Here is a 26,952-nt window from a genome sequence, read left to right as displayed (position 1 = left end):
GTTTCATAAACTCATAAACTATTTAAATTTAGGAAAGTGCAAAAATGTTTTATTTATTTTATTTACTCTAATTGACAGATAAGGCGTCGAAGTCGTTATTTATCTAACAATATTCAAATATAAAAAATATTTGATATTTTATAGCATGGTATCAGCTTATTAAATTTTAAAATTTATACTCTTAACTGATAAAACTAGAATGGATCATAGACAACCTGCTATATTATGGGCAGAATCAAATGTACGCAACAGTTATACATTCCTGTGAATAGAAAGCTTTCCGGTTGAAAATTCATTGATAAAAATAAAGTGCCCTATCCCAAACGAAAATGGTTCAGCGCGTGCCCATCAAAAGCTGCAGAAGAGGAGGAGGGGCGCACAAGATTACATGTCAGACATCAAGTGTGTATGCGTGCGCGTGCGTGTGTGTGTGTATGTGTGTGCAAGTAACTACGTAGCGGCCACCTGCTAGCTGCCCAGAAGTCGAATCTGGCTTCGGCTTTTTCATGAATGCATGAATGTTTATTCAAAGAATCCCAGCGCGCGCGCACACACACACACACACACACACAGACTTGCTGGCGGACGTGTCGAGCTTTTTGTGGATAAAAGGACGCATGCTCTGAGCTGGCTTCGGTGCGCTTTGTTGTTGGCCAGCACAAAAGCTGCCCGCAACATTTAACAGCGCGGGGGCGGACATAACATTTGCGTCACAGCTACCAATGCTGCTGTTGCTGTTGTTGCTGTCGACGCTGCTGCTGCTGCTGTCGACGCTGCTGCTGCTGCCGCCAGGCTCATTCAGTATAACGGTATACGTCGACGATTGAAGAACACAAAAGTTAAACGACGGCCAGCTTTCAAAGGCAGCAGCCTCACAAGTTTCACTTAGTGGGTTTTGGCTGCAATCTGATAGAAAAGTGCAACATTTGACATTTGTGGCAGCCGGTGCAGGTGTAGAAATCATTTAAAATATTCAAATCAAACGAGTTGCACGGCAAAATTGTCGTTTGGCTAACGGAAATTTCGAAAAATATTGCACGCCTACGCGAATTTTGCGAGCCAATTACAACCACCAGCTGCCCGCTTGCTGTGTGCGTGCGTGCGTGCGTGTGTGTGGCCGTGTGCGTGTGCGCGCATTGGTATTGGTGCTGGTGTGAAAATCAATAAACTCTGTAGTCTGTGTGAAAGGGCAACAGCGGAATGTACGGTCCATATTAACCGGCCATATGGTAACCAAATTTCCAGCCAGATGTCAAGTGCTTAATTGAAACTTGCATATTCCAATCACAATACAAAAGAGAAGGCAGCTAATAAAAACGTTAAACTTTTTTGATAAAAATTAAATAAATAAAAGTAAGCTGGACAAATATGGGCAGGCGAATGGAAATAACCTGCGCACTGATTGCACTCCTGATGTGCAGCATATTGGGTCACTGCGAAGTGTCCGTTTACCCAGGTATATATGCCTAAAAATAGCACAAACCAACCCACATTTACCACACTTAGAACTAATGTGTATGTATGTGTGTGTGTGTGTGTGCATATCATTTTAACTTTTGCGTCGTGAATGGCGCTGGAAGGCGAAAGCAGCCGCTTGCCACTTCGTTTTGTGTATAACTGTGTACTAGATATGCATGTGTATGTGTGTGTGTGTGTGTGTATCGAGCATCAAATATTCACGAATCAAACCAAAACACCCACGCAAACACACACATACACACGCGCACACTTGCACAAACTACAAACCTGCAGCGCCCGCAATTGACGTTGGCTCTGCACGTATGTGTATGTGCATGTGTGTATGTGTGTATGTGTGTGTTTGTGTATGGATGTTGTTAGTGCCAACCCAACCCATGCACAGTATATACCCCCTCGGTCTCTGCTCCCGCCAGAGTTCGAGTTCGTTGCAGTCGCTGCTCAACGTACTTTTTTCTATTGCCTACTTTTCAGGGCAACAGCAGAAATGTAATAAAGTTTTTCCAAGCACGTCACAGCCTGTATCTATGTGTTTGCGTGCCTGTGTGTGTGTGTGTATGTGTGTGTAGATGTTGGCGCGTGTAGTAATTGGTCTATTTTAAGCCATTGGCAATTAAATTGACTTCTGTTTGTCTATTCCGGTGGCATATTTGTTTTTTTTTCTTTCTTTTTTTTTTGGGCGGGTTATAAGTAGTTTCTCCGGCCGCTTTTCTTACCCTGTTTCCTTTTTTGTTGTTGCTTTCTATTTTAGTCGCTTTTATTTTTGAACGGCAACTGGCACGCAATGTCCGCCGCCCATGACGGACATCATTAGCATTAGCATAATGAGTGCTGTCCACGCCCAGAGAGAGAGAGAGGGAGAGAGAGAGAGAGAGAGAGAGAGAGAGAACTGCGTTTAATTAATCAATTGCATTCTTTTTGTCTTTGTTCACCTTTGTTTGGCACAGGTCTGCGTCGACGTCCTATACAGCCGGCGCCCATGGAGCCGCAGCAGTATGAGCAGCTCATGGAGGATCATGCCCGTCGCCGACTGCAGCAACAGTTCGAGCAGCAGCTGGAGCTGATCAAGCTGAAGCTGCAGAAGCATCAGCGGCAGCTGCTGGAGCTCGAGCGCATTCGCCAGCGGGAGCAGGAGGCGCAATTAATGGCCGAGACGGAGAACAATTACGACAACAACAATCTGAACAATCAGCAATACGATCAGTATGATAACGTTGAGGGCGATGCCGCCTACGGCAGTCCACTGGATGCCGTGCCCGATGTTGTGCGTCCGCCGCCGCCGCTGCCGATGCAACTGCCGCTGCCCAGCTTCAATAGTCTGGAGGCGAACGGTGGCTACAGTCGCAATAACCCGGGCTACACACGCCAACGCATACCCTTCGCCGTGGGCCCCAACGATGAGCGCTTCTTTGACAACGCCAACGATCCGTCAGGTGAGCTGGACTCACGTGCTCTAGAAGATTACGAGGAGTATGCACCGGCACCGGAATCAACCGACACCGAGGTGGCTACCTCCAAGAGCAAGCTGGTCACAGCTTCGGTGCCGGCACCGAAACCCGTGGAGCCGCCCAAGCTGCTGGACACGGCCACCGCCAACTTCCATCGCATCAAGCCCCAATCGGCGGCCGCTGCAGCTGTGGCCGGCGTCAACTTGCCCCTCTCCAAGGAGATGCCCAACGAGATAAATGCGTTAATCGATAAGCTGCAGAAGCAAAGCAAATCCTCCCAAATGGCATACGCGGCCAGCACCGGCGACGATCAGATTGTGCTGCGCCAGCATCTGGGCATGAACAGCGAAATGGGCGTCTATATTGTGGCACTCATAGCGGGCGTCAGTGCGGCTGTAACTGTGGGCCTACTAGCCCTAGGCGTTACCTGGTAAGTCTATAGTCAATAAGAAATGGTTGAGAGTGAAATGAAATGAGAAAGTGGGACTTAAATATTACGTATACGATGCGTAGCTCGGATTAATAGTCATTAATATCCCAAATCGATTTGTACTTTCAAAGTTGAATTTTTTAAAAATGAGAAAAGCTTCTATAGTTAATCGAAAGAAAAAGAAGATGCTGGTTTACTCTACTTACTCTAAGTAAAATATTGTATTCAGTCTATATGCATTATTTAATCAACTTGCATCAAACACAAATAGTTAACAGCCCGATTTGTTCTATCGACAGGTTCCACAATCGCACCAAAGCTGCCGCAGATGTTGATTATCCGGCTTATGGCATAACCGGGCCGAATAAGGATGTGTCGCCGTCGTGCGATCGCAAGCTGGCGCAGAGCGCTCAAATGTATCACTATCAGCACCAGAAGCAACAGATTATTGCCATGGAGAATTGCCAGGCGACCGACGGCAGCTGCGGCCTGTCCGATGTGGAGAGCGACGATGACAACGAGGAGGGCGATTATACTGTCTATGAATGTCCCGGCCTGGCGCCCACTGGCGAAATGGAGGTCAAGAATCCGCTCTTCCTGGACGAGACGCCGGCCACGCCAGCCACAGGCGCCAATGCCGCCGCCACCACCACCACCAAGTCCGCCAATGCCGCCGCCGCCAGCGCTAGCTCCACCGCAGTCGCCAACAATGCCGCCAATAACAACATTACGCAGGCCACACCACAACAGCCGGCCACACAGAAGAAGGGCTCGGTCAAGCCGAATATGAATCTGTTGAATGCCGCGGCCACGGCCGCTGCCAAAGCTGCCGCCGCTGCCGCTGAGGAGAAGCAGAAGCGCAAGAACAAGAAGTAAATTGTTGGAGGTGAAACGTTTTTCTCTCCCCCCCTCCCTTTCTCTCTCTCTCTCTCACACACACACAATCTCACTTGGCTTGCCCAGGTGCTGAGGCAATTGGTAAAGTTGAACTGATCCATTTTGTCAGCCAGCAGATGCACACACACATACACACACACAGACGGAGATACACACGCACACCAACACAGACAGCGACATGTATAGACGATGTATTCCTAATGAAAGTCCATGGAATTAAATTCCGTGGCTGCAGGCACTCGAGTGCAACAAAACGAGTCAACTTGCTTGATGGCACAATTCTCTTATCTTCCCCTTGTTAACTGTAAGTCCTATCATATTATGTAATCGTATCGTATCATAATCGTATTTGCTATGATCTAAGACCTGCATACAATGTAACCTAGACACCCTGCCCCTCCCCCCCCCCCCCCCCCCCCGCTTCCCCTACCATGCACTTTCCACCTGCTGTGAGCAGTCGAGACGAAGAGCCATTATGCAGAATTTCCTGCTGTGCGCTGTCAATCAAAAGCAGAAACAGAAAAATTGCGCAAACATTTATAACATAAATGTAAAGAAGCAGAAAAATTGCGCAAACACTTTATCATATAATCCATCCTATACGCGGCCCCCGCCCGCTCTCCCCCCTTTTGAATATATATTTACATACAATCCAACATGTGTACTTATTTATATTGTATTGTAATTTAACATTTTATTGTAATTTATATAAAACAAAAACAACAACAACAACAACTTTTTGGTGTCTGCAACAAGAATCAATTTATGAAAACTATTTTAAAGTCTGCGCATTGAAACAAAAAAAACCCAAAAACAAAACAAATTAAAGCATAATATGACATATTATAATTATTATGTATTATAAACGTGCATACATATATGTATGTATGCATATATATATATATACCATAAACCTATGCGTGTAATTATTGTAACATACTTATTATACAAGCCTAAAGAAATTAATTACTTAGAAAATTCCCGAAATTGATTTTCAAAAAAAAAACATTTTTATTGTACTACGCTTTGTGATCTTAAATTATCTGTGTCAATTTAGAAATACAATTCTGGTAGCCCACATATACATGCATACACTCACACACACACACACACACACATATATATATAAATAGATATGTGTATATGTATGTACCTATCATATTGGATCTGTGGAAAGGCGATTTGGTGGAATGAAATGAATTATTTACAAGTATAACTTAACAATAATTTCCAGCACATTCATGTAAAGTAAATGAAAAACGACTGATAACACACAAAAATACACGCGTCTATTGTACAAAAAGAGGAAAAGCGAAAACCAAAAACGAAATTAATGAAAGCAAAAAAAAAAAAATAAAAATAAAATGAAATTTATTTATTAATTAGTGGAAAATTTACGATGCGAAATAGTAGATGCCTCCAAGTACCCAAACGAAATATTAGCGCAACATTTAATTGCAACTCAATTGCTGTAAATAGACATAAACCGAAACGTATGTGCGTTATATATGAGACAAACATATTTATTAAAACATAAACAAAAACAACAACAACAACGTAAACAATTGCGGCCGGAACAATACATTGAAGACGCCAGAAAAACTCACGAGTTTAAAAAAATGCAACTTATATACACGCAGAACTACAATAATAATGATTAAAACAAAAACTATTGAAATGATGAAAAAAGTATAAGAACCTCCAACTGCTAAGCATGTTGGAACAACACTTTGAAATACTTATATGAAACTATTTTATATTGTTTTCAACAATAACAATTGGTAATGTACTTTGCTACAAGAAAGTAAATGAATGAATAAAAACAAAAACGAAAGCGTAAAAACTGCAAACGAAATGTTGAACGAAATGTTGAGTTTGAAATATATATTTTATGGTGTTTTCTGAAGTACGTCAAGGCAGAAAACAAACATGTATGATATCTTGAAAGAAACCCAAAAAATACATAACTATATTGTGCATAAAGAATATAATTTAATTTATTTATGTATTATATGATAACCATAACAACACAAATTATACAATATGCATACAAAATAAAAATAAACTAACCCAAAAAAAAACCACATAAATAATTTCATAGTTTGTAAATATATAGTAAATATTTTAAAATTACACACGTTAGGCGGGCATTGTGTAGAGCTGCCACATCTTGCACAGCTGAGTTGCTCACATGACGCTGCCAGCTTGTTCAAAACGTAAGGATGGCAGCACTATTCGCATAGTTATTTCTGTGCTTTCGTCATGCTGGTCACACTGCGGACAGAAGCCAATCAGTAATTGCGACAATAATAATTCAATGTGCGTACGCCGCGCGCGTTTTTTTTTTCATTTCAACATTAATAATTAAAACACAATTAAAAGTCTTGCGGGCATTAAAAACGTGCGCGAAAGTCGCTGCTATCGAGTGAAACACAATTAAACATAGCCGCAGCTACAGTGCCAATTAAATATGCTTTGGTTCCTTAGTACAGATGCTGCTGCTGTTGCTGCTCTTGCTGTTGTTGCTGCTGTTGTTGTTGTTGTTTAGGTAAGTTTTTGGGGCGTCAACGGGCGCGCACTAAAAATAAATGTCTCGAGATGCAGTGCGCTTTATTCTGGTCTGGCACTGGCACTGGGCGGCCCACAACATTGTCGCAGTCGCTATCAAGTGCAAATAGTTTTCCTCTTTTTTTTTTATGTATTTGGGCGTACTTTGCCGATTACGAAACTGGGCGGGCAACAGACTAAGTGAGCGGGAAGTTGGGAGGGTTGGTGTCTTTAAGAGGGCCACACTTTGCATATTATATGCTAAGCATTAACGACGTTGCTGACGGCATACACAAAATTGCGTGTGACAACAGGGGCAGCTAGTTGCGCAGGGGTAGGGGGTAGGAGTAGCAGTATTTATATTCATTGCTATCGATTTAGCTAGGGGTGTGTTGTGCCTGTGCCTGTGGCTGAGGCTAATTTTTGTTATATTGCCGGCAAATGAGTAAAGCGTGATTCATCGCCAAAGCAAATCAATAAAAGAATAAAAAGAACATTCAGCATGGTTTCCTTTGGTGTTAGACTTGAACAATAGATCATGTGATAAGCAAATGTTATCAGACACCCACAAATAGTATACACAAAATATACACAAATAGACACACACACACACACACACACACGAACGCTTAGCAACGCCCCTGGGTAAGAAATTTGAGTTTCACTTTGTTGAAATATTTTCCAGCTGTTGTTTTCGCTTACTTGTTAAACAGGATGCGCCGAGCAGAGCAGAGCAGAGGCAGGCAGGCAGACAAGCCAGGGCTGCCAGGGTAAGCATATTGCAGGCCAGATGTTTTTAGCCTGCCATTTCAAGGCTCCCATGCGTTGCATTGCTCAACACTGTAGCGCGCACTCTCTCTCCCTCTCCTCTTCTGTCCTGCTCTTTCTATAAGTACAGGCACTCAAAAAGTACGCGTATTGGTTACATTTCTAGTTTTCTAGGTTTGACCCACTTAACGACGCGCGGATCACAGACAGCGTGGAAAACAAGAAGAACATTGCAGTCCGTGGTAGACAGCTGCACAATACTCTGTAGTTCGAAAAAATGATAATTTGTTAACGGACTGTTTCCGTTAAACAGTTTAATTATTGGTACGATCTTCAACAAAGATTAGCCGCAATCTACCTGCTCTTTTATCCAATGCTCTGCTGCATCAATAGACGGACATTACCGAAAACCAATATGCCCCTTTGCCACTTTGTGAACAGTGTATTCAATTCTACAAAACGTCAGCAGAAAGCAAAACCCCAGACCCAAGCTCATTGTTCTATATGCTTGGCCTTCCTGCGGCTCAGCTCAGCTCGGCTCGGCTCGTTTGTGTTTTGTTTTGTTTCTTTTTGCAGTTTTTCTTATTCTTTTATTGTAGTTTCTCTCATTACCCAGCGACTGAGATTACAAGTGCTTATTGCACACATGCACATGCATGCATATAAATACATACACAATTATGCTGATAGTGATGCTTAGATTCGTGTATGTGTGTGCAAGTAAATACATACATACATATGTTAACTGCACTTGACTCGCATTTGCATTGCAATCGCATGCGTTTAAATTAAGCTGATAGCTTTGCAAAAGTCCCTTTCTGCTGCTTTCAATTAAAAAAAAAAATAAAAAAATGTCAATGAAGCCAACACGCTGCGATTTGGCAGCTCAATGAATGCACTTGTTTCATGGTACAGTGAGTGTTCCTTCCAGCTACTCATGGTATACATATGTGTGTTAACCGCATTCCAAATTGAATGCCTCCAGCTGTTACAGTTTCTGAGTTAACATAGTACGGTAACAGTACAGATGCATGTTAAGTTGCAGCGAGACCAGCTGTTAAAGTCTCTTGGCTCTCTTTTAATCTACTTGATTTTCTTTCACTTTTGACATTCAGAAATTTCAATATAATTGTTCAAATGGTTTCAATAAAGTCTTACAATAATATTTGAGTATAAACTTTTGCCAAGGAGCCATCAAAATTCAATTCTAAGATTAAGCAAATATGTTTCCCATTACAAAATGAATTATGGCCAAACTAGCCTTGATTGGCTATAGCCAACGTTTACTGTATATGCATGCGCATGCACTTTTCACAATCGCATTGCCAGCGGGCGAAGGTTAATTTATGCACAGACAAACATATTCGTACGCATACATACATATATTTAACGGGGCATTTTCATTTTAAAAACAAATCTCTGGCGGTTATTGAACTTGAAGATGGCATCGCTGTCAACGCTGGCGACACCACCTGACCTTGCCCGCCATACACAATCTTACACGGCGCCCGTTGTATGTCAAAGTCTTCAACCCGAATAAAAAAAAGACTCAACAGAACTTAATTTTCACGTTCTGTAAGAGACGTAGAAGAAGCAGCAGCATAATGATATAGGGCTGTTGAATGATCTGCCCAAAGGTCAGCTGGGGGCATTGGGGCTGGGCCCAAGTGTGTGGAAGGCGCATTCCACTGGCCCCGGAATTTATCAAAGGCAATAAAAGACGCCAACACACATTCCATTGATATGGGGCATATAGCTGTCTGTGTAGGTGTGACTATTGATGCCCTAACCTGCGTAGGGTATTGTAATTAGTTCGCGTCGTATGTAACGCAGAGCGACTTATATGCACGGAACTTCTCATTTATATGTTCTTTCGTATTTTGTATTTAAATACAGCTGCAGGCTGATAAACAAGCGCTAGTCAAATTTGATTTCCGCGAACTTTGCAGCTGTTCTGTTTGTTTTCCCCTGGCGAAATTTATGTAAAAACAATAAACATATTTATTGGGGCTGTGCGCATGTGTGTGCGGCTTTGTCCGTGTGTGGTAGGTGGTAGCTGCTGGTGGGCGGTGGGCGGTGGGCAGCGTCACGTGGTGGGCAGCGGCCATATATAAACAAAAGCGCCCAGCACCAATACCAATACCAAACGCTCGCAACGCCTACACACACACACATTCATGTCCCTGACCAAAATATCAATCTAGAATTTGTTATTATACAAATTATATTGCATACATGTATATAAATGTATGTATGTATATAGATGGGCACTTATGCCTGGGTACATATCGCGTCTATGGGCAGGCAGATCAAAGCTAAACAAAAGAGAAATGAAAAACAATAACAAAGCAAACTAAATATATTTACATATTGCACAGTTAATAGGCACAAAACGTGGGAAACCTGTAAACGTAAATACAACAATTTAAAGGCTCATAACTCAGACAGAAAACAACACCCCACACACTCACACACACACTCGCACACACTCGCACACACATACACGTGATGGCAGTTCATTTGCTTTAATTACATTTGATATCTTTGCAAATTGTGCTCCACACCAAAAACAATGCTAAATCTATGGGCAGCTATATTACATATGCCCATATCTATATGTACCTATACACATATATATTTTTATATATATATCGTATGTATATTTGCCTGGGTAATAGTTCAAATAGTCAATAAAAATCCATTTGCTGAAAACTTGAGGCAGTCTGGAAAATAATTCATTTGCCTTTTTTGTCTTGCCAAAATTGTATTTTTTCTTTTTATCTGAATCGAGTGTGTTTTTTTCCGCTTATTTGCCCATATATTGGAAAAGGCCTGTGGAAATGCACAAATGGAAATGTTTTTTTGTGTAAAGTTTACAAGTTAGTTTAAGGTCCAGAAGTCATAAACATGCGCTACAAATTAACATGTCTATTTGTTGTAAGCGTATAAATTATTCGAATATTGTTTCTAATTTGCTTAGCATGTCATGAGAATTTTGGAAATTTCAGATATTCAAGTCAGCCAAATTAAGTCGTTAAATTATAAACTAAAATACATACAACAATATACAATATATTTATATAAACATATATACAATATATATATATATAAGGTTAAAGGTGATATTATTAATGTTTAATATTATTGATTTGGTATCCATTTCCATCTGTTCCTAAAGTTTCACGAGTTCGGAAACTAGGTAATTGCAAGAATGGACTTTTTTTACCCGAGTTTAAGTCAGTTCGAAAAAACTATTTACTTTTATTTACTCTTTGGAAAACCTTTAAATCAATAACGAGTAAAGTCCGAGTAAAATTAATATGTACTTGAAATTGTTCCAGTTTCATTAATTGCTTGCGAATGTGTGAAAGATTGACATGAATTAGCTTTGACCATGTCTAAGCATTGTTTTGAATACTTTCTGTCAAAATGTTGTCCATTTAACAAATACATAAATTTAGTGGAAGTATTCAGACAAACAAATCTATTTACCCGGAATTTAGGCGGAACTTTGAACGAGTAAACAATTTGTTTCCCATGTGCTCTTTTAATCGATAAGAGCCTTTCAAATGACTTATGTCGAGGCATTTATATATATATATATATTGTATATATATATATAGCATATATATGTGCCCCGCCATTTTTCGAATCGCATCACACTTTCATATATATTTCTTTCTTCCCTGGGGCACGCAAACTAATCGAATTGAATAGCCAATGCGAACGTCATTGCATTTGATCAACATTTGCTGTGTCGAATGATTATGACTTAATTGAAATTAATTAGACGGGGTCGCCGTCAGACAGTCTTCGAGAAATGTGTGGCATATGCGCATACTATAGATATCTATATATATAAATTGATATATAGATACATATGCATGAGTCTGGTGTTATTAGAGCTTGCTCAACAACATGTCTCGCTCTGTGTTAGATATCAATATCGAAGGTTATTTTATGCCCTGCACCAAGAAAACGGAAAACTATGCAACAGGCAGATGCCACATTGCATTTGACTGAGATTTAGTCGGAAAATCAATACGAAACCTAATTGGGAATGCATTTTCATAGGAAAGAGTTACAGGGTATCCTCCTGTTGAATATACCTGACTATTCTAGACTTGTTATCTAGAGTTTATATATATATTAAACATATTTATCAATAAGGGCATCAGTGGGGTTTCTCTTTCTATGTATTCTATGGCGGTTCAATGACCGTTTTGGTGACTTGTTTTTATTTTTCAAAAACAAAACTTTCCGCTGACTGTGCATATCATTAGCCTCGTGTTGTTGTTGTTGTTGTTGTGTATTGCATTGGCACCCCCCCCAAAAAAAAAAAAAAAACCAATCGACAGCTACAACAGTAGCCATTGCTGCCATAAAAGACCAGATCCAGGTCTCTTCGTGACTCAGTTTGCTCGCCGCTGTGGAAATTGAGCAGCGAAGCGTGCCACACGCTGCAGCACGGCTAAAGCCACCAGTTGTTGTTGTTGTTGCTGTTGTTGTTTCATTATGGTGGCTTGTTATTGTTGTTCTGCATTGTGGCTTTGGTTGCAGCCGCTGCAGAAAATGGCTTTCAGTAAGCATAAAGACTGCCCAACGCTCGGTGCCAACGCCAACGCCAGAAAAGTTGCAGAGCACAAGCCACAGTTTCAACAGAAGTAATACAAATTATTTATCATTACACATAACATATATATAGAACTCTATAAAATACAAATCATTTGCCTATTTACAGCTTAGTTGCTGCGTGGTTTGCCAGAGACGTTTGCCATGATGCGCTATTCAGAAATATCGCGCGACCTGTCCACGGATAATCTGCGCTACTCGGAGGTAGGTTTGTGCGTTTTCCAGCCACATTCTTTACTCATATTTCTATTTAACACACACACACACACACAGCTGAGAAGAAAACCTGCAACGGATTATGTGGGCTATGCCGGACAGAAATTTGTGACAGCTTCGCCCGCACAGTCCCGCTGCCAGCCACAGCAGTTGGCATCGCCGCAGCTGACACAGCGGCCGTCGAAGCAGCGCAGTTCCAATGGCAGTGCACACACCATGGCCTGTTTGCGTCAGGACAAAAGCCAGCAGGAACTGCAGGCGGAGCACGAACAGGCGCAACAGCCCGTCAGCAAGACGTTGAATATTAAAAGCACACGTCGCAAGAACTCTATTGGCTGCCTGACCAGCTTCAGCTCGTCGCCGGACTCGCCGGGTTGTTACTACAGCATAGCGTGAGTACATGTCAAGCAAATCAAATAAATATGTATAAATTGGTTCATTTAATTTCGCACTTGCAGTACAACCGCAGCGCCAGCGAACAAATCGCAGAGTTTGCCAGCGCATGGCTCTATTAAGCAACTGGATGCGGTCATCTTGAGTGCATTGCGTGTGCCCGCCGATGTGCTGGCGAATCAGATAACGCTGCTCGACTTTCCCGTCTTTGCGCTCATACAGCCGGACGAGCTGAGCAGCTGTGCCTGGACCAAAAAGGACAAGCATGTGGCCACGCCAAATATTGTGGCCTTTACCAAGCGCTTCAATCACACCAGCTTCTGGACGGTGCAGGAAATACTCAATGCCGAGCAGCCCAAGCAGCGTGCAGAGATCATGACACACTTTATAAAGGTGCAACAATCAGCGTGTATTAAAAGTTAACTTTATGCTAAACCTATTTACTTTTCAGGTGGCCAAAAAGCTGCACGAACTGAACAATCTGCACTCGCTGTTTGCCATTATCTCGGCCATGCAGAGCGCCAGCATTTATCGTCTCAAAAAGACCTGGGCCTGTTTGTCCAAGAAGGACCGACAGTCCTTTGAACGCCTCAGCGATATATTTAGCGATCAGAACAACTGGGCTAATTTGCGCTCGTACTTGGAGAGTCTACGTCTGCCGTGCATACCCTATCTGGGCCTATTTCTGACAGACTTGATTTATATTGATCTGGCGCATCCGCACAAGGGCGGCTTGGAGCCGGATCAGCGGCGCAACAAGATGAACAACATACTGCGTGTCATCTCCAATTACCAGCAGTCGGATTATCAGCACATACAGCCGCATGAGCCCACGCAAAAATATCTGACCTCCATACGCTACATTGAGGAGCTGCAGAACATATTCGAGGAGGATCAATACAAGTAATTATGATGAAATGAGTAGATGTGCGAGTAAAGTTTCATTTGTAATTCAATTTGAACAGACGTTCGTTGAACCTGGAGCCCGCCTCACCCTCCGGACCCAGTTCGTCCTCCTGCAGCTCGAAGGAATCATTTAATGTGGAATCGATAACACCAGCGTTGGGCTGCTTGAATCTATCGCCCGCCAAGACCATAGGCTCCATGCGCATGGCCAGCGGCACCAAGTTTGTGCCCGGCCATCGCAAGTGCCGCAGCCTGGGCACCAAGTAAGTCACCCAATTGCATTTTTATTTATTCAAATCGTTGCGCGCATTCTCTAACTGCCAATCAATACACTATTTCGTGTCTCGTCCCAACAACAACAATCAATAATCAAAATCAATTTTCGATTTCGTTTCTTAAACATCACTCGACACAAAACTCACTGTGCAATTGGACTGAACCTTTGGGGGTCCCAAACATAACTCTATATCAATTTTTAAACTCATACTATTATTATTATTATTGTCTCTTTTTCTACGTCTCACTTATGCTTTTTGCTTTTGGCTTTCGTTCTGTATCTTTGTATCTTTGTATCTGTATCTGTATCTGTATCTGTGCCTCTTTGTTTGTAACTGCAACTGGCTGCGCATTAGATTTCGCAGCAGCAGCCTGCCGCGCAATTTCGCACAAAGGTGCCAGTGCTGCATTGTGATGATTGCGCCGGGCATTGGCACAATCTCGAACAAGCGCTGCAGATGCCGTCGGTGAGTGCCCCGTAGCTAGGATATACAATAGGAATAATCAGCTGCTTACTTATCCTTTTATCAGTTCATCAGTTTTTGTGCACGGACCCAACTTAAAATGCTTCCATATAAACGAGACCCATAAACACATGTAAATACGAAAATAATGTTATCTTCGGAGTTCCGAATGTTATATACACTTGCAGATATAGAATAGCCTTTTTTATTTCGATACTGAAAATAGTTTGACTCGGATCTGTTTTATATTGTGTTTCCGTGTGAATAGCAAAAAGTATATTGGGCGCATAGTTTTATTGTTTATTAAAGTTACATTTTTCTCCGATTGTTTCATTGAGAGCTATATGATATTCCCCTTCGAAACTTATATGCTCATATAAAAGAAGCTTATTATGGTCAAGAAATCTAAGAAACTCCATGAAATAACTCTTTTTTCGGTCGTTCGTTCCTAAGGCAGCTACATAAATGATATAGTGTTAAGGTCTGATCGTCTAGCCTGCTGAAAAGAAGAATCTGCCTTTGACTGTGGAAACGGTTAAAGAGTATATGAGTTATGGGTTCAGGGATGTTTCCTTTACTGGGTCACACATTGCGTGACAAAATTATAAAGCGCCCCTCTGCATGGGTATAACAACAGACAACACACAACACACGCCCACACACACACACGCTTTTCTTTGGGTCTAAATTAGCCGTATGAATTAAGCCAATTGAATTTCGTTTCGCTCATCTCTGCCACATGCATCACTCACCCACACTCGCACACCCACACCCAAACGCACACGCACCCTCTCACACACATCCACACACAACAGACACGCATACGCACACGCGCTCTTAGCTGCTTTACTTTGTGTTTGCTTCAAGCCATTTGAACGCCTGCCTGCATGACGCCCCTACTGTGCATATATATAAGGCGTGCTGTTCCGACAAATATCTATATCGTCTGTGCTTTCGCAGTATCTTTGGCAAAATCGCGCCGAACAACTACGAGGGACATCCGCATCATTTACATCTGGAACTCGATGCAACGGTCCAGCAGCCGCGTCATCATTTGCTCGACGACTCTGTGCTGGAGCACAGCGATGCGCTGTCCAGTGCGGACCTGACCTCGCTGGAGAGCGCCGAGGGCATCTTGTGCGATTTCATGGGCAGCAATTGCGATCTGATGTCGCCGGAGGCGGCGGCTGCCATGCAGGGCTGTGTGCGTCGCAAGACCGTGCAGAAGGAGGGCAGAAAGCCCGCGGTTGCCTCCTGGCAGCGATACTGGCTGCAGATCTGGGCCAATTCGCTTGTCTACTTTCCGCCCAAGTCGTTCAAGGGCAGCGAACGCGGCGACTTCAAGCGCGAACCGTGCAAGGTGTGCCCCCTGGAGGGCTGGTATGCCCATGTCAGCGACAATACCAAGCACAAGAACACATTCGAGCTATACCACCGCACCCTGGGCACCGTTTACAAGTTTCGCACGGACAGTCCGCAGATGACGCATCTCTGGACGAATGCCATTTGCAAGCTGGCAACGACGCGCGTGCCAAAGCCACTGCCCGCCAATCTGATGTCCTTCGAGTGAGTCATTGGCAGGACTGCAGGACTGGACACCAACGAAAATGATGCAAAAAACTGTACTCAACAATTGAAACTAATTAGCTGTTCATTTACTCACGATTTCACTTTGCAACGCAACTGAAAATCACGCAAAACAGAACATTCCCGCGGCTCTCTGCTTGTTCAAGCAACCCACACTCCGAAAATCACAACAACAACAAGAACAACAACAAAAACTAACTAACGAACAAATTGTAATTTGCAAATGTAACGATTTCAAATGGTATTTCAAAAGACTGACAGACTAGCAGAGAACAAGATAAAGATGAAGATGGATTACAGAGAAAAGGAAACACTCAGAAACACACGACACAGTCTAAAAAACAACACGATAAATGATATTGGTCACAGCTAACAACAATTAACTATGGGTTATATCTAGACTCTTCGGCCGATTTCTCAACTGTTGCCGGCTGTGGCTATATGGTTCACTATCTCGAATGCTTTTTGTGCTGTAGCCTAAATGTTTAATTAATTGTCTGCGTTTATCTTGTAATTAGCATTAAAAGCATTAATCATATACGACGATTTAATTAACTATGTATGTTCATATATACATATATATATATGCGCTGATTGTGCCATATTAATTTTTAATTAAAACATAGTTTTAAACACGATTTACACATACACATTTATATACATATATATATATATATATATATATAGAACAAATCAACTGCACTTTATGCAAAACATTTGTACCGCCTTTTCTTAGGCCAAGTCTAACTATAATTAATTAATTGCTTAATTCCAAGTGTCTAAGGTAAACGTTCGTTCTGCTTAACTATTTTGCAACAAGGAATCAAAAACAAAAGAAATAAGAAAACTATTTAACGCATACTCGAAACGGTAAACATAGGCTTTAAATAAGAAATATTAAGAATTGCTAACACGATTTATGCTATTTTGTTGCATGTTAGGGTCAAGTTTTAGTTTATTTTTTTAGCTTAAGTATCTAGTTTTATATGTTGCATGTTTTCTCTAGACAATACAGCTTGAATTCTACAAAAAATCGAAAACTATGTTAACTATGGGCAACAGTTTCTTCAGATACATCAGTTAGATATATAAACATATATATATATATATATATAGATATACATTTACTTTGTTAAGCTTTGGCACTCACACATTTGATTTGCAGAGTCTTAGCTTAAGCATATAAAGAAATGCAGCGAACAAAAGTCGATTAAAGAAACAATACGAAAACTATCAAAACTAATGCCCTTTTATGTGCATTATATAATGTCGTACGTTATTTATAACAATTTTCACCGCGCGAATTTGCAATTCATTTGCGCGTTTGCTTCATGAATTTCAATAAGTGGCACCGCAACATTTCGAGCTAGTTAACTTTAAGAGCGGAGTCTTTTAAGCTTGCCAGTCGATTGCGAAACATGAAAGGGTCCACAATTAGAGGCAGCAGCCAAGTTAAGAGTGACAGGATGATAATGATGACAGCAGCCCAAGCCAAACGCAGCTGTGGCCGTATTTATGGGCTGGCTTTCCCGTTGCTGCCGCTGCTGCTGTTGCTGCTTCTCCTCCTCCTCCTCCGCATAGATGGCGGTGTGGGCGGCAAGACAACGACCATGTAAGTGTTGAGGATGTTATGTAATCGCCAGTCGGCGCAACGACTTTCACCCAACTGTACAGCACCAGTCACACTTCCTGTTTGCCCCACATGCAGTGTACGTCATACGGATACAGTGGAGCCGCATTTGGATGGCTTCTGGACAAACAGGACCACCTGGAATGCGCGCTGGGTGAAGTACTGGCGCGCCAAGCGCATTTATGAGCCTGTCTGGAAGAAAGTCTGGACGCCCACCATACTCAATGAGTGGGTGCCGCTGCCAAATGCGCCGCCGCCGGATGCCTGGCAACAGCCGGAGGATAAACAGGATAAACAGCAGCTGCACTCCAGCTAGACCTAGGAAAGACTGACTACTACAATTAAGATTATTTATTTATTTATTTGTTAATTAAATGCTGTTTAAGTCTAGAGATAATTTAAGTGTACGCCGAATCAAAGGGGGACCTTACGTGCTAGCGACTGGTTTACAACTATTTACAAGGAGCTTGGAACCGGACGGTTGGCATATGTTATACATATAAATGTTCGCAGATGCTCTACGCGCCCGGAAACTTAAATGACTGCGATGTGGCGGCGGCGCCGGCGGCAACCGGCGATTTGGCTGCCTCGAGCGTCTTGGCTTGGAAATCTGCACTGGCCACTGGCTGCAGTAGTGTTGGCTTTGACGCGGAGGCATTGCTGTCATCCCGTTTCCAGACAACCTTATCCTTTTCGTTGGTGGCGCCTTTGTCTTTGCGATCCCAGTCCCAGCCAACGTCATGATGGTGATGGTCGTGATGGTGATCGGGTGTGGGGAACCATTCGGATATTACAACGGGTTTCCAGATTTTCTTCCAGCCAGGCACCCAAATTTCCTTCCAGCCGGGCACCCAGATCTGTTTCCAGGCCTCCTTCCACTCTAGTTTGTCGTTCCAGATTTGTTTCTTGGCTGGTTTCCAGTACTGCTTCCATGCCTCCTTCCATTCCAGCTTCTTCTCTGGCACCCAGATTTGCTTTTTAGCTGGCTTCCAGATCTTTTTCCAGTGTGATTTCCATACAACCTTCTTCTTCCACAGATCGTGACTGGTATACTCCCAACCCTCATGATCCTTGCCCAGATATTTTTCACCAGGAATGCCAACCTACAAACAATACAGTTTATTTTAGTATTGCAAACAATGGACTTTTTCTGAACCTTACCTTGACTAGTTCGGGAGTCCAGTACTGCTTCCAGTCGGGAACCTGAATATCCTTCCAAGCGGGCACTAAAATCTCCTTCCAATGCGGCACCTAAAACAAAGTTTTTGAATAATGAATAAGAATTAACAGAACCCCAGACGCGTAACTCACCCATATTTGCTTCCACGCGGGCACCTGAATCTCCTTCCAGCCTGGCACCTTGACCCAATGCGGCTTGTAGATCTGTGAATGAATCAGATTAAAGTCAGCTTTGAGAACATTCTTTATATGTTGCTTTGATTACCTTCTTCCACGATGGATTCCAAATTTGCTTCTTGGCTGGATTCCATATCTTCTTCCAGCCCTCCTTCCACTCGACTTTCTTCTTCCAATAGCCGGGATCGTGATGCTCGTGATGCTCATGGTGTTCGTGTATATGATGCTCGTGTACGTCATGCTCGCCAATGCCGAGATCGAGACCCAGGCCAAAGCCGTCTCCGATGCGCTGCTGCGCTACGCTCTTGCCGCTCACCTGGGACTCGGCTGCCTGCTGATCGCCCACGGCTTTGGCATGGATGCCTCCGGTGGCGACAGAGAGCGCGCCGAGCAAACCCAACTTGAAGTAAAGCAAAGTCATTTAATATTAGTCAACATCGAATAAAACGAAAGACTTAGGCAACGAACGCGCCCGCTTAGGGATCAAGCCGTATTCGCAACGATTATGTTAATTAATTAAATATTCTTCATGTGAAGCGTAAAAGCCCACAACTGGTTTTAACTGGGTCAGCCAGTTGCCGACTCTGTTTGTCCCATTCTGCTCAACTCTTTTTTTTCGCATTGTTCGCACTGAGAGTCCATTGACTGCGCCCAGACAAAAAGTAAGAGTGAAATGTTGCGTCACTTTCTTATTTTTGTTGGGCATAAATATGCCAATGTGACATGATAGAGCCTGACCCAACTACAGGTCAAAGCCAGCGGCTGGCAATTTTTGTGTGTCATATTCGGTTGTTTTTATTTGCTGGGGCTGCGACTCTTTCTTTACAAGAGCCAAAGGTCTGCTGGCATTATGCAAATGCCCGCTTTTGGGCCTGTCTCTGTCTCTGTTTGATTTGGCGTTGGCGTTGCCAAGCTCTATATTTGGTGCTACTGGCGAGGTCATAGTATTTGGCATCAATTTGTTGTCATCTTTGGGCCGGGTATTTCACATAATCCACATCTATCAAATTTCAATGCACATAAGCCCAATCAATTGTCAACTTCGATCCGATTATGAAATGTAAATTAGCGCCAGCAAAAAAATTATCTCATCGCTGGCGCTTGGGGTGCTAATTGCAATGCCGATGCCGCATTCGGAGTGCGCAGCAGCAGCGGCAGCTGCTGGTTAAGCCGCAGTTTCCGCAGTCGGTGGGCAGTGAAAGTCGCCAGCGATGCCGTCTGCTGTTGATCTCCTGACGCGACTGGCGACTGGTTTGCCCGCATTGGATCATCGATCGTGAGGGAAAAGAGTCGAGACTCAAATGCACATTTCATGGGCAAGCGCTAATGAAACCATCCCGCCGCCTCTTTTAATTGTTGACAATGCGCCTGAAAGCGATTCACAGAAAAAAAAAAAAAAAACAGAGTGCCAAGCAGGAGAAACCCGGAGAGGGTCTCAAATGTCGTGCTATTGACAGGCGACAGCAGGCCCACCCGGCTGGAAAGTGCGCGAATGAGAAAATCGCGTTTGAAAATTAGCCTAACACGCATTAATTAATTTTGTTTTTCTAATATCTAATATTTGGGGAAATTAAGGGGAAAAGCTTAATAATTTTAGGTTTGCCTAAAGTGTTGACGTAGCTCTTCCAGCGCTAGACCTATTGCAAAGTCTGGTATTTAGATTCTACCTGGATATACAAATCTAAATTCGATATAAATCGAATCATTCAGCTTATACATATATATTTATCCAACAGGGCTTATTAACTCAGGTAATTGATTCATCATGCCTTATTTACGCTCCACACTTCGCAATTTTCAAAGACGAAACTAAATTTTGCAATTTGTTGCTTTGCGCATCTTTGAAGCATTTGCTCATAATTTCCATGTGTGTATGTGTGTGTGTGTGTGTTGTGTTAGCCGTTTGACAGTTTGGTAAACAAATTGTGCGCATCTATTATAAAACTGCACTAAAGTGACAAAATTGTATTCCATTAGTTCCACTTGGCTGGCAAGACCAAGTCAACAACAACAACCACAACAACAACAGCAGCAACGACAACATTTCACACTATCTTTTGCACTTTGTTGACACATTTGGTAATTACCATAAAATGCCGCTGGATCCTCATGGCTCCCGCTTAACGTTGGCTGGGGGTTGGCCCTAGACCAAAAAATGTAACACTAATTCACTTGGGCACGAGAAATTATCAAATTATTATGTGTGTGTGTGTGGGGGGGGGGCACCACTCGCTTCGTGGGCAACGCGCGCAACTCTTTGGGCCACTTTCGTGGATCTGACTGTCGCACTGGAGTTTGGGGAGCCAGGTTAAATAGACGGCGCACAGGTGCAGCCGGCGCCAACTAACCGAAAACGAAATGAGAGCGCCAACAAAATATTGAAAATGAGAGCGAGTCGCTGCAGAAGCCGAAGACCTTGAATTCTGATAACGGTTTTGTGTGTAAACAATGACAAAGCGAGCTTTTGGCTGCCTGGCAAAAGCTCAGCTCAAGCTGAGCGTAGCTTGAGCTCAGCTTGCAATAGAGAGAGAGAGAGAGTGTGTGTGAGAGCGAGCGAGAGTGAGAGCGAGCGTGGGCCGGCATTTGCTCTTCTCTTTTGTGCTGCGCATTCGCATTTGTTTGCAGCGACGCGACGTGCAGCTCGAGGAGGCAGCGGGTGCAGCCGCTGCTTCAAATGTTGTAATCGCAGCCAAGTTTATGGCAATAAAAGTTATAAATCTTAATACAAAAAAAGGCCAAAAATGACAATAACAGCAACAACAACAGCAACAACAACAACAACAACATTGGCGCAATGCAAATTAATAGCACGAAATGGGAAATCAACGAAAACGAAAACAAATTGTATGGCAACGTTGCGCATATCTTTCGCTTAGCTTAGCTTGGGTTAGGTTGGGGCTTTTATAATGCGTATATTTTGTTGCTGCTGCTTTTGGGAATTCTTGTTCAATAATGACGACACGAAGGCCGTCACGTTCGTGAGGCGCCTGATGTCCACACACAACGGATTGCCTTTGGGATTGGGCAGCAGCGTATCAATTAGTGGCTTTTAATGTAATTTATAAGCCATACTTGGCGCTCTAACTCGGTTAAGGGCAGTCGCTCGCAGTTGCGTTGCCTGCCAAATGGCATCTAAGCACAACAGCAACAACAAGTGCGTGCATTTTTGCATGTGCAACAATGTGGCAACGCTTGGCCAGCAAACCAATTGGAAAAATGCCGCCGCTTTAATATGGCGCATTTTATTTCCTGCATCTTTTGTTTCACTTGTGCACATTTTTTAAAGAAAAAAATAAACAACTGAAAAACATGCGGAATTCCATTCGAAACAGCGCTCTTTAAATGGCTTGCTACATTTCCAAGAGCCAAATTAATTGCATGTTGATTTAGTTTTTCAACAATTCCCCCGGTTTCTTGTGCACGAGCAGGGACCAGTTGCCCAGTCTGGGTCCGAGTTCCACGTGGAAGCGTGCGTGTGTGGCAGCGTGTGGTTCCGTTACTTAGTGGGCAGCTCTTGGCCAAAACAAGTAAGGCAACATATTGCATAATATATATTATTGTGTAGCAAAAGTTCAAAATAATGGCCTGTTAAATCAATCAAGAAATGATCGAAAAGAAAAAAAAAAAAAGTTAATATTATAGATGTGTGCATGCTTTTCCTGCTGCCGAAAGTAATTGGAATTCATAAATTATTTATATAGTTAACAATTGGGCTTGGTTAGCTGCTAAATATAACCTATAAATAATAGTATTTGGCAGCGTTATATATCTCGAATTGTTCGCTTGAATAACTCAAATGCGTACATATCCATTTGCCCGGCAGCTGCCCCATAAGGAAGTGGCAGCAACATGATTCGCACCAGACGAAAACTAAACTTATATTAATATTCATTAAAGTTAGATAAATAAAATGTCCGCCAGCCGCTGCAGCATGCGTTTCAGGAAGTGGCCTGAGAGCCGCAGACTCCAACTGCAACAGCGAATTGCAACTGAAACTGAAACTGAAACTGGAACTGGAACTGGACTTCAGTGCAAATGAAATGCGTAACAAAATGTTGATAGACACCAGAGACACCACATTGGGCCGCCCAATGGCAAATGCGATGCATGGCTTCCTTGCCACTTGCGTCTGGTTTCCTTTCTTGCGGCTCAAAGTCAACGCGAGCTGGTCGCCATGTCGCCATCTCGCCATCTCGCCATGTGATGTGTTATGATGGCAGGCAACGTTGACGATGATGACGACGACGATAAATCCGACGGCAGCAGCCGTTGAACCACTTTTACTTTTCGAGTCCAAATTGTCTGATGGCGATTTGTTTTCTATTTGTTGTTGTTTATTTATTTTGTATTTTTTTCATATTTATTCATGGCCTACGAATTGGCCACTCGCTGCTCTTATCGTGGCAGTAATCAGTCAATGTGTTAAGTGCTTAAGCGTCCAAGGGTGTCTGTGTGTGTGTGTGTGTGTGTGTGTGTGTGTGTGTGGTGTTCCGGCAGGAAAATTGGAGCAGCATTTGGCATGCACTTCCTGCACTGCACCTGATTTGAATGACCAAGAGGCGAGATTGCAGAGATTGGCCAATCGCTTTGGCCTAGACGTGGGCGTGGGCGTCTGTGCCAAGCAAATAACTCAGGGCGACACTTAAGAGATGGGGGCGTGTCCAGCTGTTTAACATAGTCGCCGCATGTCAATGAACCACATATTTGGCTGTGGCAGTGGCTCTGGTACCTTATGCATTGCGCCTGCGCCAGCGCCTGCACCTTTTACTTCCGATTCACACATGGCTTCCTGCTTGGCCACCAAAATAGGCAAATGCTGCTTTTTGGGCAGCTGGCCGAACCACTTGCAGACAGTTGACAAGTCCAAGACGTACACGCACGCACCAAAGGCAATCGAGATCTTGTCGCGGTAGTTGTTGCTGTTGCAGTTGCGTTGTTGTTTTATGGCTCGATAGCTTGCCGCAATTTAATTGCAAGCCCCTCCACAAGCTCGCCCACTTCGCCGCTTCGGCTGCAACAAGATCAAGCTTGAACTTCCCCAAAAGGCCAGCCAGCTTGCATTTGAAGCTGCAGCTCGCTCAAGGTCACACGAATGCAATTGCAATGTGACCCAATCGTTGTGGCAACAAAAGACTTAAGACACAAACCCCATACAATAAAATTTAAATAGGCATAGAAATTTCAAATCACGTCGCGTTCAATAACAAAGCCAACTGCATGAATTATGTCTTTATGGCTCTATTATGCCCCCCCCCCCCCCGCCTCACTTGACGCATTTGCATAATAAGCGCGACTCGCACCTCATTTGACAAGAAAATAAATTCAACGAGACGCACGGGCGCCAACGACGAACGGAAATGCATATGCATATGCATATGCTATGTGGGATCTTTCAGTGCAGCTGGGAATGGGCTGTTGAAACAGGTTCTGTCTGTGCTTGCTGCGTTCGTTGACCGTTTGGCAATCAATAATTGCGCAATCGTTATGGCCATGACGTTGTGCATGTTGCCAACGAGGAAATCGAACGCTCTAGACTGCTTCTTTTCAGTCTTGCCAGTCATGCGGGTTCTTCAAAGCGCTGCTCCACTCACTTGGCATTTGATTAAGCGAGTTGTAATTCATGCAAATTCGATATGGCTTTGATTTTGAAGCATTTGCACACTCACTGGGCGTTGGCTTGGATTGTAAATACACCGACATCATCTTCATCGGTTTGGCTCGAGTGGCATTCAGTTGGTCAGTCAGTCAGTCAGTTAGCTGCAGTCACGCTTGCCAATTGTCGGGCATATGCAAAACGGCAAGCCAGCAAAACGGCCAAAGATGATTGCGTAATTGCAATGCGCCTGCTTTTACCAGCAACTGAAGAAGCGGTCAGCTAAAATATTGGTTTCCGTTTAATTCATTTTGTCAGCGCAACGAGGCATGAAATTAGCATGGAAATTATTAATTCCCACAACCCAGCCGGCTTTACCTCTCCGATTAATTGGTGGCTTGAATCAATGTCAAAGCGTGTCTCAGCGTGTGGCACTCCAGTTTGTTGTTTAAGTCATTCGACGCCTTTGCAATGTTCGGGGTGTAGCTTTGTCATGTGCAAAGAATGTACAGCATACTCTTGGGCATAACAGTCAAAAGTAATAGCTACAAATGTTCAGCATACTCTTGGGCATCTTAATAACATATAGCTTACATTTGTTTTGAATAGAGGGCCGCAAGCCACCAGCTTCTCGCGTTAACCAAGGGAGGGCGCAAAATCTAACCGGTTATTAGTTGATACACGAACCACATATTGCTTAGCCTAGATGGCGCCATACGGTTAGAATCGTCTGATTGCATATATTTGTAGAAAATTTGGCAGCAACATCTCGGTCAGCGTAAAATTAAATCAGCTTATCAGTTATAAGTGGTAAGCAGTTACCACAGACGGAGACTGCTGTAAGAGAGGGCGACTGCTGCTTACTGCCAAGCAGCAACAGGTTTTCCAATAATTTTACAATTTAAAAATCTCGGGAAAATACACTCAGAATTCGAATTAATATACCTTTTTCTACTTTATTTCAGATATGAAATGATGTCATTCCATTCTATGCACAACCACGAGCTAAACGTGCCCAATCTGCCATGAATCGAGCTTTATTTGGTCAGGATATAGTTATTTTAAGTTTTTCAATAAAATTCGTGTGGTTGTGGACTAGCAGTAAACATTGTATACTTTCGTGCAGTTCACATTATACGTATAAGCCTATTAGAGTAGCTCTTTACTGCATACTTTTAGGCCGCCCGTTAAAATAACCATTCACAATAAACACAGTGCAGAAACATTGATTAGATATTAAAATGCAAACAACTCGGCGAAGTTCAGTCCGATTTCGAAGTGATACAGCCATTTAAGGTTTACAAAAAATTCGTATGGTTGTGGACATAGAAGTAAAACAAAATATTGCATACTTTCGCGCTGTCCAAATAAAACGTATGAGCCTATTAGCATAGTAGTTCTACTGCATACTTTTGAGCAGTCCATAAAAATAACCATTCACAATAACACATTGCAGCAAAATCTGATAAAATATTAAAATGGAAATAACTCGGCTAAATTCAGTCCGATTTCGAAATGATATACCTCTTGGCGGTTTCTATGGACCTCCCCGAGTAGCCCGTCCCTTTTTGACCGTAATCGGGCTTTATTTGGCCGAGATATGACCATTTAAAGTTTACCAAAAAAGTTCGTGTAGTTGCGGACACGATATTCACGACATAATCTCGCCATGATCAACGGCGAAGTTATGTCGCTTTGAAACGTCATATCTCCGCCGCTCTAAAAAAATCTTGGAGATATGACGTTTCAAAGCGACATAACTTCGCCGTCGATCTTGGCGGATTCTATGGACCTCCCCGAGTAGCCCCTCCCTTTTTGGCCGCTATTGGGCTTTATTTGGCCGAGATATAGCCATTTTAAGTTTTCCGAAAAATTCGTGTGATTGTGGACACGATATTCACGACATAATCTCGCCATGGTCAACGGCGAAGTTATGTCGCTTCGAAACGTCATATCTCCGCCGCTCTAAAAAAATCTTGGAGATATGACGTTTCAAAGCGACATAACTTCGCCGTTGATCTTGGCGGATTCTATGGACCTACCCGAGTAGCCCCTCCCTCTTTGGGCGCTATCGGGCTTTATTTGGCCGAGATATGACCATTTAAAGTTTTCTAAAAAAAGTTCGTGTAGTTGTGGACATAGAAGTAAAACAAAATATTGCATACTTTCGAGCAGTTCACATAATGTTGCGGCAGCTGCTAAAAGCGACAGTAAAATTATGCCATTAAAATTTGCGATGGTTGATTTAACAGATGACTGTTAAGAATATTTTTTTTGCACCGAGTGGATATGCATGAAATTTTTCATTTATACAAATTTTAATTCGTCTACCT

General features: G+C 42.9%; 4 protein-coding genes across 6 annotated transcripts; 3 read left to right on the top strand and 1 right to left on the bottom strand.

The window, feature by feature from the left end:
• Window positions 1-580: 580 nt before the first annotated feature.
• LOC6627258 (uncharacterized) lies at window positions 581-4,659 on the top strand. The gene is made up of 3 exons (XM_002048843.4): window positions 581-1,456; window positions 2,424-3,354; window positions 3,654-4,659. The coding sequence occupies exons 1-3, from the start codon at window positions 1,369-1,371 to the stop codon at window positions 4,228-4,230; spliced, it is 1,596 nt and encodes a 531-aa protein (XP_002048879.1). The 5' UTR covers window positions 581-1,368; the 3' UTR covers window positions 4,231-4,659.
• Window positions 4,660-6,522: 1,863 nt separating this feature from the next.
• RalGPS (Ral GEF with PH domain and SH3 binding motif) lies at window positions 6,523-25,727 on the top strand. 3 transcript variants are annotated; one of them, XM_070210566.1, is made up of 8 exons: window positions 6,523-6,799; window positions 12,308-12,402; window positions 12,472-12,806; window positions 12,873-13,200; window positions 13,259-13,710; window positions 13,773-13,976; window positions 14,346-14,456; window positions 15,414-16,578. In XM_070210566.1, exons 2-8 carry the CDS (start codon window positions 12,343-12,345, stop codon window positions 16,021-16,023), a joined length of 2,100 nt encoding a protein of 699 aa, XP_070066667.1. In that variant the 5' UTR covers window positions 6,523-6,799; window positions 12,308-12,342; the 3' UTR covers window positions 16,024-16,578. The 3 variants fall into 3 exon arrangements, with proteins under 3 accessions (XP_070066667.1, XP_015029605.1, XP_015029606.1); XM_015174119.3 differs by lacking the exons at window positions 14,346-14,456; window positions 15,414-16,578 and adding an exon at window positions 25,585-25,727 and having other exon boundaries at window positions 6,525-6,799; XM_015174120.3 differs by lacking the exon at window positions 14,346-14,456 and having other exon boundaries at window positions 6,526-6,799.
• Window positions 16,712-18,488, top strand: LOC6624862 (uncharacterized). Its single transcript, XM_002048845.4, has 2 exons — window positions 16,712-17,652; window positions 17,749-18,488. The coding sequence occupies exons 1-2, from the start codon at window positions 17,459-17,461 to the stop codon at window positions 17,984-17,986; spliced, it is 432 nt and encodes a 143-aa protein (XP_002048881.2). The 5' UTR covers window positions 16,712-17,458; the 3' UTR covers window positions 17,987-18,488.
• LOC26531492 (uncharacterized) lies at window positions 18,012-21,318 on the bottom strand. The gene is made up of 5 exons (XM_015174857.3): window positions 21,114-21,318; window positions 19,115-19,426; window positions 18,982-19,053; window positions 18,832-18,921; window positions 18,012-18,773 (listed from the first exon to the last, which is right to left on the bottom strand). Exons 1-5 carry the CDS (start codon window positions 21,135-21,137, stop codon window positions 18,189-18,191), a joined length of 1,083 nt encoding a protein of 360 aa, XP_015030343.1. The 5' UTR covers window positions 21,138-21,318; the 3' UTR covers window positions 18,012-18,188.
• Window positions 25,728-26,952: the final 1,225 nt, after the last annotated feature.

This window comes from Drosophila virilis, chromosome 5, assembly GCF_030788295.1.
Source record: "Drosophila virilis strain 15010-1051.87 chromosome 5, Dvir_AGI_RSII-ME, whole genome shotgun sequence".
Taxonomy (NCBI): Eukaryota; Metazoa; Arthropoda; class Insecta; order Diptera; family Drosophilidae; genus Drosophila; species Drosophila virilis.
Note: the sequence above shows the minus strand (reverse complement) of the source record. Positions and strands in the feature narration are given on the sequence as shown.